Raw genomic sequence first — 12,937 nt, 5'->3', positions numbered from 1 at the left:
CAAATGTATACTTGGACCTCTGAGCTGAACAAGTCGTACAGATTATGTAAATTTGTTAAACCTGACATGAGAGGTAATATCTCAAACTTAATATCATGGACTCTTAAAAGTGTTAAATGTTAGTGTGTTTTACATATTAACCATAAGGATTTGTTGTTCCTGTATCTACCATTAAAAAAATTTATACCAAAAATAACAAAGTTTATAAAGGTCTAACTAACACATTTCATAAACAATATGTATGTATAAATCAGTTTTAACCTGCAAAGATTTACTTCAGAATTAAAAAGTTTCTGGTGTATACATGTACGTATAGCATTAGTATATTTCGATTTAAACAGCGATAATGTATACACAAATATAATACTTTTAAGAATACTGTAGTGGATAAAAACCAAATACGCAGTCAATTTACAATCTACTAATATCCCAACGGTTCGGCTACATGTCTCATCAGGAAATAATAATAATGATAAACGTGTAAGAGTAATTGCTCATTAAAAAAGCGTCACTTCAATCACATCTATTGCTTATTGTATAATACTATAGGCAGACCTTCCTGAACAACTGCCAAAATACTTATTGTACATGAAAGTCCTATGAAAATGTCCACAAATTCTTTTGAAAAAAGATTATCGAAGTTCATGAATAGCATAGTCTCAGAATACGAGAAGAAAACATGCTAAGAATAAATAGGAACTTGTGATTGACAAGTACATTTCCGACATTATGTAAGATACACACTGAAGATCTTTTTCTTTACATAAATTTCAAATTTTTCAACGAAATTATCAAGCACACAAATCCTTTCACTGTCTGCATTTCTAGATCATTGTCAAGTAAAATTCTGCATTCGTAACAAGAATGGACCCAGACATGAAGAAGTTCATTTAAGCAGCTTACCGTCTTTCAGTGTCTCGAATTCTCTGCTCGGCCCTTTCATTTTTTTCCTTTAATTGTTCTATTTCTAGTTCTCTTTTTTTTATGATATTCAACATTTCATCTATGACATCCCCACTGCCTTTGTCTCTGTTCTTAGCTGGTCGGCTTACCTAGAAAATATCCGATATAGTTGAATGTTAACGTTGGTATAACAGTTACTGCGGACTGGTTGGTTGGTTAGTTAATTATGATAAACAAGAGAGTCATGATGGCCTTATATCGCTCACCTTGAGTTTAGTTGCATGTTTTAACAATTTGTTTTGACAAAAACTGAGGTGAGTAGGTCATGGTAAGGATTATTCAAGAGAGCTACAGAAATCTGTTTAAGAATTATACAGGTGGTTCAAACCCCTTTGCTGTAACTTCTAAAACAAGAAATAGGCCAGTAGGTAAGGGTTAAGAAAATTAAAAATGCCTATTGAAATCTGTATCAACAGTTATAAACGTGGTCCAAATATTTAAGCTGTACCTTCAAAAACAAGACAGTAGGTCAGTAGGTCATGATTAAGACTTTTCAAGATGAGCATTAAAACTTGTATAAAAAAATATACCGGTGGTCCAAATTTTTATGCTGTGATTTCAAAAGCAAAAGAGTAGGTCAGAAGGTCATAATTAAGACTATTCAAGATGAGTATTGAAATATGTTACAAACATTATACTTGTGGTCCAAATTTCTTTGCTATTGCTTCAAATGTAAAACAAGGGATCATCCGGATGTGGTCTATACTGACTCCAGGGTCATGATTTGAGCAATATTGGCTGAGAACCACTAGAGCATGCAACAAACCAAATATCTAAGCTTTGGGCGATATGGTTTCAGAAAAGAATTTTTAAAGGTTTTTTCCTCATATAAGCCAATGTAAAAAACTGTTGATCCAGGGCGCAGTCAATTTTGACCTCTGGGCCATAATTAAAAAAAAACTTGACAGCTGACCACTATAAAATATTAAATACCAATTCTTAGGTCTGGCCTTCTGGTTCTGGACAAGAAGATTTTTAAAGATTTACCTATGTATGTCAATGTATATCAAGGGACCCCTCAGGCGTTGCATATATTAACACCAGGGTCATGATTTAAACAATCTTGGAAGAGAACCACTAGAGCATGCCACATACTAAATATCTCAGCTGTTGTTCTTATGGTTTGAGACAAGAATGTTTTTAAAGGTTTTTCCCTATACAAGTCTTTTTAAACGATGTGTCCCCGGGGTGGGGCCAGTTTTAACCCAGGGAGTTAATTTGAGCAATCTTGGTAAAGAATTACTACACTATGTTACATACCAAATATAAAGGCCCAAGGCAGTGTGGTGTTGTAAAAGAAGATTTTCAAAGGGTTTCCCTATATAAGTCTATATAAACCATGTGACCCCCAGGACAGGGTCATATTTGACGCTGGGTGTAATTTGAATAGTCTTGGTAGAATATTACTAGATGACACTACTTACCAAGTTTTCCCCTAAATAAATCAATATATAAACGATATCTATATGACTCCCCAGGGCGGGACCACATTTGACCCTAAGGGATAATTTGAAGAATCTTGGAAGAAGACAAGTAGATGATGCTGCTTACCAAATACCAAAGCCCTAGGACCTGTGGCTTTGGACAAGAAGATTTTTAATGTTTTCGTTTGCCGTGGCAACCAGATTTCTGTATGAAATTCAATTCTTTTAACAAATTTAAAAGAAGACCATCCAAGGAACATCCCTGTGAAGTGTCATCAAGATTGGCTTGATGGTTTAGGAGGAGATGTTGTTTAAAGGAAAGTGTGGAAGGACGCCGGACGAACGATGGAAAGAGAGCGATCGCAGTAGCTCACCCTGAGATATTTAGTATGTGGCATGCTGAGATATTTAGTATGTGGCATGCTCTAGTGGTTCTCTTCCAAGATTGTTTAAATCATGATCCTGGTGTTAATATATGCAACGCCTGAGGGGTCCCTTGATTTACATTGACATACATAGGAAAATCTTTAACTTCGTGCTCAGGTGAGGTAAAAGTGAATCATTACCTTATCAGAACTGGATGTGAAATTGTAACAAAGACATGTCCGATCTTTTCTACATACCTGTTGATGTTTGTGTGTTTCACTTCTCTTGGACTCTCTGTAAGTTAAATGAAGGAAGTAATTTATTCATTTGCACTAATTACATGTTGTGTATGTGTTTGTTTGTTCGTTGTTTGTGTGTGTGTTGGGGGGGGGGGGGGGAATAAAAGACGTGTACTCTTGACAAGTATTCGTATACAAATATGAATTATAGATTATGCTGTTGTATAAGCAACAGATCATGCAGCACGTAAATTTCGCACATGCATTATTTAATGATTCAACAGTAAAGTGCGAATAATCATTACATCATGTCAGCATTAAGATTTACTTTCAAATACTAGGTAATGAAAACATCTTTACAACTATTGAGTTTTTACACTCTAAAATCATAAATTATATGTAATTTGTACTTAGGATTAGGGGCTGTTCTGGTTCTATCACTGTTGTCACTGTTTGCTCTTGTTAAGCCTATTGCATCCATCAGTATCATCTCTAAAACATATACAGATATTTGAATATACATAGAGTCATCGTATTCCTTAATCATACTTACTGTGACATCTTATACTTTATGCTTGCTAACTGTAGTGCCATCTTATTTGAGCTTACATTTGTATTCGACCAACATACTTTCTGAAGACAAAAATGCTATATTTGAAAAGTGTAAGCGCGTGACAGTTTTATGACATATTCAGGCGCATTATCATAGATTTCTGTGTATTACATAGAATCCCATATATTTCAGGATGAGAATTCTATAACACAATGTCTTTCGTTCTAATCCAGTCCATACAAATACAATACATGTTGAAATAACTATTTGTACATGTAGTAAGAATAAATATGTTTAAACTTAAAAAGCTTAGAATTATATATACAGTAATATATTAGATATTTGTAGAAAACCAATGCGTACAGGAAAGTTAACATTTTATATCAGTTTTTGAACAGTCTAGGTTTTATTCGGAACTTTAAACACATAGCTGCTGTGATCTTTTCAATAGTTGTTTAATAGAAATAATGCTTTGACATATGGTAAACACAGTAAGTATTAGGCCGTTCCAAATGGAATATATGTATAGCATCTGCGGGAACTCATCTAAAAATATGTTTAAAAACGACAGTGATATTAAATGGATTGAACATAATAAAATTGGCGATTTCTATTCATAACAGAATTAAACTATATAGTTTACAATAAATTTTGCTAAAAGCATATACCCAGCCAGCATTCTATATCGGCCCGATATCAAACCGACGTCGTTGTCTATAACGGCCCGATATCGGCTTCAATATCGACTGCAAATAGGAATGGTGTCGGTCCGACGTCGGCAGACGATATCAGGCCAACATCATAATGACATCGGTCCGACATTGGCAGATCATATCGTTGTCGCGAAATAGTGTGACCGCAGTGCTTCATCAAAGTCTTCTTCAAGTATACACTTTATAAATTCTCAGAGTAATTTACTTGAGAACAGATGTGTCTCGCATCATGTGTATGATGTTTATTTGATTTTATTGATATAACATTTTTCACAACTATATACTACATGTTTTATACAGTTACGTAAGTTTTCTGTATATTCTTAACACTATTAAAATTGTTCAATTAGAATTTTAGACATATTTATATTTTCATTTTCTTTTTCTTGGTAAATATAAATATTTCTACGGCGGCATTCTACATAAAATAAAAATGCATCTTAATTATAACCCCCCTTTATTACATATAACATTTTGATAAATACCGTCTACAAATTTTGTTTGGAACCTAGTTTGATTAATTCTGGCATACATCATATTTGCTTAATAAATTAGCATACATAAACAATAAGATTACTTTTTCACGTTTATCAATAATATTTTGAAAAATATAGCTATATTAGAGAATCCAATATCGACCCGATATCAATCCGACTTACGAAATAGTTACATTGATTGATGTCGATCTACCGATTGGCAGTTCAACGGTTCGATCTCGGCGATACATATTGTGTCCAAAAAATCTAACTCACTCACTCACTCACAACGGCCAGACGTCGGCCCTACATCAGCACATTTTGCCGACATTCCGACATTATACCTATATCGGGCCGATACAGTCATGCTGGCTGGGTAAATTGCTTAATCTCGGGTATATTTTTCATGGGTGAATAAGCTATACCAGGAAGTAACGATACCTCATGATTTTTTTATTGACAATTCCTTTATATTTTCTGCCTGGTACTAGAAGTTACGCCCTAGACTTATGAACTAATGTTTATGTGCAAAGTTGTCATTGGTTACACTTGTAATAACATGCAAGTGTCCCAAATTCATTGTACATGATCATAAGAGTACAAATATTATTTCAAACAAGAGTCTCCCATTTATCTATTCAGCTGTCTGTGTATATCTATTTCAAAACTGTCCTGATAATATTCCATTGTTGTACGTGATCTACGTTTATGTAAAATTATGATCGTATGAAAAAGGCCGCCATTGTGCAACTAATGTATTGACACCGTATGAAAATGTAACAAAAATACAAAACAAATATGGTTAAATTTTCTCTTACCTGTCATTTTAAACAATTTTTATATGACAACTTGCACGTAGTATCAACTGCAGATTTATCTTCCTTTTTGAAAATGTAAAGTAGTCTTTGAATAGTTGTAAATAATGATTTATTTACTTCTCGGTTTAAAGTTTACTGTGCGAGTTATTGAAGAAAATGCGTGGTGTGCTTATATTACCAGAATGTTCTTTCAACCTTTGTAAATAATTTCAACATTCCATCTAAAAAGAAACTGAATATCCTGTAAGTATTGGATTAATCAAATAGTTATCGTGTTATTACCTCCACATATACCAAAACGAAAGTAGGGAAAACCAGATTATAACTATGCGTGCGCCTCCCATTTATAAACGTAATTAAAATATCGACCCATTACACATACTTTATCACGTGATAACGCGACACCACAAGACAACATTTAACGTTTGAAGTATATTTAATTTTGTCTATACACAATGTGAATCAACGAAAACCAGATTCCTACCAGCTTTCGAGGATAGAAAGTCAGGGGAATCTGAATTAAAAAGACCATCAAATAATCGCACAGATGGCTAATCCACGGGCAGAGTTTCATTGTTTTGGATTTTGAACCGAGGATTTTTTCTCATTTCTGAAGCAACAAACTAGGCATTACCCTCAATAAAAAAAACCCAACATTTTATCTCTTTGTCTGCCAAATATCCTGGCGAAATCTCTATTACTTTCGAAAATACGAGGTGTTAAAATCGGATTGGCAGACCATAAATGTTCTGTCTGACACCACATGATTCGCTTGGAAGGTTCTTAAGGGGACGCATACTTTGAAATTAGAAAAAAGTGGGTGGGGTATGATAAAATTTACCTGCAAAAAAGTGCAAGGTTTTGGTACATGAAATGGATACTGTTTCAACTGTTATAAGTACACAAAGGATTGCTCACTAAAATAAAAATGAGAAAACTGAAACAAGAAAGTTATTGTTGAATTACATAAGACTTATTGTGTACATTCAAAGTCAACAATTAAGACTTTTTGGTGCGAAAATAATAGTGCTTCACCTTGTCCAAACATTTATCAATGTCCTACAGATTCTAATTTAAAGAAAGAATGTGAAATATGGTCACTGTCTTGTTTTTCATTTCGCATATGTAAGCTAAAACACATTATTTAGTTTGTTTACAAAGTAGTGCATAAGAAAAGATACGGTGGTCAAGGAATGCCACATTCCAAAACTAAAACAGTATATTCCCCTTAATACATTAAACATTTATCGTTACAGAAGTCTAGTGGCTTACAATAAGGGCCTAGAAATGTTGCCATTATTAATTTTAACTTGGTATTCATGAACTACAATACACTTAAATATCAAAACACATTCAACAAACTTTTGAAAATGTATTGTCTTAAAACTCCCTAAAATAAGGTATGAAATTTGGTTGAGAGGTCCAATCAATGTGTATATGTGCAAAAGTAACATTCTAATCTTGTTCACAAAAGTTACTATAATACACAGCAGGCATGTCAATGATCAAAACTGGACGAATACACAGTTATCCTCACTTTAATGTCATTTATAATTTGTCCTTGAATTCTTCACCATACTTTTCATAACTCTGTTTGCACGAGTTGCACGAGAATGCTGTCATTCACGTAAAAAAATGGGGTCAAATAAGTTGTAAATGCAATACCATCTAAACGGTTTTAGGCATTGCACCTAGTTTAAAGAATATTTAAAAAATGGAATAAAAAAGTAAATATTGTCATATATGATGTCATTGCATGATACAACAACTTTAATTTTCAATGTTCTGTCATCAGAAATGGAATAATGTTCAAAAGATGATCATCAATAAATAGTCCTACCTGTGTAAAGGGAAGGTAACTGTGTAACAAAATATTGGTTACTTAAGACAGTACTTGTTATCTCCCTTATCAATTTGCATATAAAGTGTCAGAACTGACCCTAAATTGACCTATGGTCTGTTTCATGTAGCAATCAAAGAAAACACTGATGTTCTTAAATATTTATTTAATTCTGTTTATATGAAATATAATGATTTATATAATGTTTTATGAAAATAGTACAAGTATGTTAATGAAAGTGATATAAGTATATGGTATTGCACTTAGTTGACAGTAAAAAATATGAATTATATAAAAATGGACATTTTTATGAGATAAAGAACATAGCTACAATTCATTAAAAACATAAGATCATCAAAAATAAGCCAACTAATTTCTAGGAAAAGGAAACTTCATAGTAACAGAGAAAATCAAAAAGTACTGGAAAAGAGGTCAAATGTTGCCTTATAGTACTACTTCTTAATGTTTGAATAATGCCAGCTCAAATCAAAATACAACATTTTTGGAAACGTTTATGAAAGTTTTATGAAGGCTGCTAAAGACCAGTAGCCTGTAATGTGATATAAAATCTGAAATACAAAACGTTTGACTAGTACAGTGGTGACATCACTTTAGTGTTTCTAAAGTAACCATGCCACTATCAAAGTTGACAGGGAACTTAAGGAAATTAACCTGCAAAGTTTCGTGAAGACTAATCAATAATATATTGTCCAGACAAACAAATCAGGACAGGCACAGGCACACATTTGGACAACTAAGTCTTCATTTCCGTAAACTGGCACAACAAAAAGTAATGACAATATAAAATACTGAAAACATACTCATGACAAGTACAAAAGGGCCAACATTTCTGAGTCATAGAACTTTCTGATCTTATGATGCTTAATGAGGTAACATGTTACACAAAATATTGCTATGGTAAGAAAATGGCAATAACTATGAAAAAAGCCAAATGCAGTTATGGAACTAGTGCATTTAATGTCAAAATATTACAGTTTGTAATTGTAAGAAGTTTGATACATTTTTCATTAACAAAGACGAAAGTGGAAGGTGTTTTAGGTATTTTTATGACAAAATATGTCTCCCACCTATGTATACCTTTAGCAATAGTATGGCAGCTATTTTGTGCAGCAAAATGGAAGGTGTCGGTGATATGCAAAAATATACTTGGTACTGATCACTCCTGTGAAGTTTCATCAAAATCTGTTAAGTAGTTTTGACCTGTGAAAGCCGACAAAATTTTTCTATTTTTAGCTTTGGCTGCAATTTAGTGCATCGAAACGAAACATGCAAGCGATATGCACAACACTATGCTTGGTACTGATCAGTCTTGTGAAGTTTCATCAAAATCTGGCCAGCAGCTTGTCTTCTTAAAGCCAGACAGGCTTAATGCGGACAGACGAGAAGGCATAAACAATACCTCTCCCCACCTTTAGATGAAACATAATTCCGAGATAAAACCTTACATACAACACTTTACAAAATAGGGATGCTATAAAATGGATGTGCAATACCTCTACCTATTCTTCAGTGAAACTAAAAAGGACAAAACACAAATAATATGGAGGACTTATGGGCCATGACACCTACGATAAACAAATGTTTTAAGACTGAAGAAAATGCATTGTTTATTTATTTTGTTGGGTTTAACGTCGCACCGACACAATTTTAGGTCATATGGCGACTTTCCAGCTTTAATGGTGGAGGAAGACCCCAGATGCCCCTCCGTGCACTATTTCATCACCAGCGGGCACCTGGGTAGAACCACCGACCTTCCGTAAGCCAGCTGGATGGCTTCCTCACGTGAAGAATTCTACGCCCCAAATGAGGTTTCGAACCCACATCGATGAGGGGCAAATGGTTTGAAGTCAACGACTCTAACCACTCGGCCACGGAGGCCCCAGAAAATGCATTGACTAGTTCAAAAATTTACATTAGTGTTTTAGTTCAATATAAACTTTGTCATACTAAAATGATATTGCAATTATAATGACCAATCACTTTTTAGATTTATGAAGGAGAAAAACAATTTATGCCAACTTTAAACTTACAACTTTTAAAGTGAAAATTATCAAACGTTTTACTGTGGTATTGCATGAAATTAAATTTTGTCACCATACAAATAATTTATGATTTTAATAATACTGATCACTATGGTCTTAAGTTTGATTTGTGAACAAATTGTGCTATAAACTGAGACAAAACAGTATTGATACACTGCAGGACACAGCATTTTGAAAATTATAACAGTGTAATGTTTACATATTCTCAAAGTTTCTGAATCACATTTACATGCACGGCTGGACAGGACTTGTTGCTCTCTACATGTGTGTCCTACAATAACAGCAAATATGTAACAAAATTGATTCAGAAGGCTCCTCTATACTAAACTGTGCAAGCTGCAGACACTGATCTTGAACAATAGCTGAACGGTGACACTGAAGATTTCACAGGTACATATCTGAAGAAAGAAATGCATAATGTAGTAACTGTATTCGAGGTGTCTGCAGCTCTTTAATATTCAAAATATGTATATTTCTGAATATAAGGTAGAATAAAAGTGTTACTGGATTAATAAAACTTCAACATATCTTATGCATAAGACCCATTTTAGTAGAATATATCAAGAGGCCAACAGTTACCCTAAGTCACTCACTTGACCTTACCAATTGACCTAAAATATATGTATGACACACTTTGTATTTTGGAATATTATGATGGCAGGCTATATTTTATTCTGTATCTTAAATACTTTGAAAATAACACACCTTATACTTGACATTTCATAATTTATATCTTACATTCACCTTTTTAAGCTTATAACAATAGAATTGTGTTTACCTATTTAATTACTTTCAGGAGAAAAATGTAAGATATTTGGAAAGTTACATTCATAAGTCTGTAATTATTTGGTACTGTATAATTTCTTTTTGTAAGTGTAAAGTTTATGTAATTATCATACTTGACCCTTGGTCTCATGTGAAACAAACTTTACACAAGCCTCTTGAAGAGATATATACCAAATCAATAACTGAATTACATTGTAACTCTTTCAATATTGTAAACAGTTACCTGAAGGTATCAATATCTGTGTTTAATTAAGTCATACAGATCAACACTGGCATTCTCATCATATGAATCCACAGAACATTTTACACTGAAATAAAGAAACAACTTCCTATAAATTTTGTACTTCCATTACTGAAAAATACAGAATTTACATTAAATTAGGACTCTAATCCATTGAAAACATCAAGTGACAGATATAAAGAAAACATTGCATTAAAAATATATTTAAACAAAATGGTTATTGCTATAGTGTGTTTAAAAGCTTTGAAACATGGTTAGTGGCTGACAATAGTAGTTCTTTTATCTCTGTATCATATGAAAGGCTAAGAGTTAAGAAGTCTGAATAGATATCTTTACCTAAGTCAAAATTTCTTGATTCAAAATGGTTGGGTGTACCATCCTTCATGAAACTTCATAAAATCATTTTAATTACATTTACAATGTGTGTCTGTTAAATGTTAAGGGGAATATGATTTTAATAACTGGCATTATATTACCCTTGACATCTTAAACTTGTTAAAGAGTATCATTGTACATCATTGTACCATCAGACCATCTTTCACTTCTGTCAACCTGACTAGACATGTTGGACACCCTGAAATATATAAATGATAAAATCTGTGAAAAGACTCATCATGCAAAAACCATAACACCATCTTTATAAAATCACCTTAACACCTTGATGTTAAAAAATATTATTTCAAATTATTATTGTCCATTAAAGTATAATGTATCCCATCCATAATTATTACATGACTCCTTATATAATTTACCAGTTCATAGTTTGGAATGGCTTCCAGTCTAAACCCAGAAGTTGAAGAAAAACAAATTATGAAAGTTTATTTATGGTGTCATTTAAAAGAATGACATGCCTGTTAATTGTCAACTGTTTGCTCTTTTTAATATTGATAGGCAAACCATTCAATAATTGCATTTTATTAAATGCTGTCTAATATCACCTGTCAATAGTTTACAAGTGTTAATTAGATGTCACTGACTTGTTTACTCTCAACATCATAAAGAGAGATAAAACTACATGTAAATTGTAAAACATTGAATGTGATACCATTCCATCCTGTATAAATTGTCTTTAAAAAGAAATTACATAGAAGTATTGTCCCACTGTTTTGACTGCCCCTGCTCTATCTAACTTTTCAAGCTTCTGCAGCCACTTTAATATGTCATCTGTTCACTTGTACTTCTGTCTGAAATGAGGTAATTATAATATTTCAATAACTTATAATGACTATATTATGTTATTCTTTCCCTACAATTTGCAACAGTTTATTTTGAAAATTCATTTGATCTCAATTACATTCTGTTCTGACTACAGCTAAAATACATAGAACAGACTATAAGCTATTATAAGGTCAAAGGTCACTCTAAAAGGAAAAAATCGGTAAACTTAGGCCCAGTTAATCACAGATGCTTTAAATAACCTGTCATTTCACACAATAATTTGCTATAGGATTATGTATCTACAAACAAAAAACAAGAAAAAACAAATTAATAGAAAGAACATTTTTGGGCAATTTAAAAAGCGACAATGAAAGTGAAAGTAGAAAGTCAATATTTTCTTATCGGCTTTTCTTTCACAATTTCCATTTAAAGCGTAACAGTTTACTTTCATACTATATTGAATAATCCATAAACATTATACTTACCGTTTAAATGCATGAAAAATCCTCATGGAACCCGTAAACTTATAATTTGTTGATAACCTCTCGGTTTTCGGCCGTTTTCACGTGAAAATACGAAACCGGTGTTGACATAAATGTTCTACTTCCGGCGGTATTCGATTGCGTAAATCGGCTCTAGTACTATGTCTACTAAACGTAATTAATGGATTATGCAGTTCAAGATAAACTTTATCTCATAACGTAACGAACATGTATAATGCTGAAACAACAACTTCACTTACACTGATTTAAGTAGCAGTCGGTTTATAAGTGACTTTATTGATTCATTTTGTGTTTTGTTATTGTTGTCAAAAAGTATAACGGAAGTGCCTCACAACTGAAGCGGAAACCAGTTTGATGCGCAAAGTAGTCCGAAATGTAAGTAATATTTTTTGACAAATGTCCACAGAAATTAATAATTTTCTAATATTAAAGACGAATATCTGAATAGGATTCATTATTTGATAAGAAATTATAATCATCGACATGTTTTTTTTTAAAAATCGTACACGTGCTGACACCTAAGTTGTCTCCCGTTGTTTATTAGAGTTACCTTTCGTCCGGCGCAGTAATACATTTGCAGTGAATCGCCGAGAAGTCGTAGGAAAATTAAAAACCATGTAAATAAACTAAAATTAACCACCTTTTCAAGATGAATTTCAAGTGATCGCCATTATGCATTTAACCCGCCTGACCTGTGTAGCATCTTAGATATCTGTTCTAAGGTATTCATTGTGTAGAATGTCATGTTATGCCCTTGCAATGCTAATCCCACTCTGATTTTTTTTGTTTACATT

The 12,937-nt window shown here is 32.9% G+C and overlaps 1 protein-coding gene and 1 long non-coding RNA gene across 5 annotated transcripts in view; both read right to left on the bottom strand.

Annotated features, from left to right (window-relative positions):
* Window positions 1-12,937, bottom strand: part of LOC128547988 (uncharacterized) — a 53,398-nt gene that overhangs the window by 9,697 nt on the left and 30,764 nt on the right. The window contains exons 1-4 of one of the 4 annotated variants that reach the window (XM_053522149.1): window positions 5,553-5,879; window positions 3,403-3,484; window positions 3,011-3,047; window positions 904-1,052 (exon numbers count right to left, since the gene is read on the bottom strand). In XM_053522149.1, coding sequence (XP_053378124.1) covers window positions 904-1,052; window positions 3,011-3,047; window positions 3,403-3,484; window positions 5,553-5,559 — 275 coding nt within the window. In that variant the 5' untranslated portion in view covers window positions 5,560-5,879. Of the gene's footprint in view, window positions 1-903; window positions 1,053-3,010; window positions 3,048-3,402; window positions 3,485-3,545; window positions 3,626-5,552; window positions 5,880-12,937 lie in introns of those variants that run through there. The other 3 variants (XM_053522150.1, XM_053522151.1, XM_053522148.1) reach the window with 3 other exon arrangements.
* Window positions 7,542-12,309, bottom strand: LOC128547989 (uncharacterized). Its single transcript, XR_008366844.1, has 5 exons — window positions 12,126-12,309; window positions 11,567-11,666; window positions 10,959-11,056; window positions 10,465-10,549; window positions 7,542-9,853 (listed from the first exon to the last, which is right to left on the bottom strand). It is a non-coding gene; the product is annotated as an uncharacterized LOC128547989 (long non-coding RNA).

The sequence above is a fragment of the Mercenaria mercenaria genome, chromosome 13, assembly GCF_021730395.1.
Source record: "Mercenaria mercenaria strain notata chromosome 13, MADL_Memer_1, whole genome shotgun sequence".
In the NCBI taxonomy this organism is placed as follows: Eukaryota; Metazoa; Mollusca; class Bivalvia; order Venerida; family Veneridae; genus Mercenaria; species Mercenaria mercenaria.
Note: the sequence above shows the minus strand (reverse complement) of the source record. Positions and strands in the feature narration are given on the sequence as shown.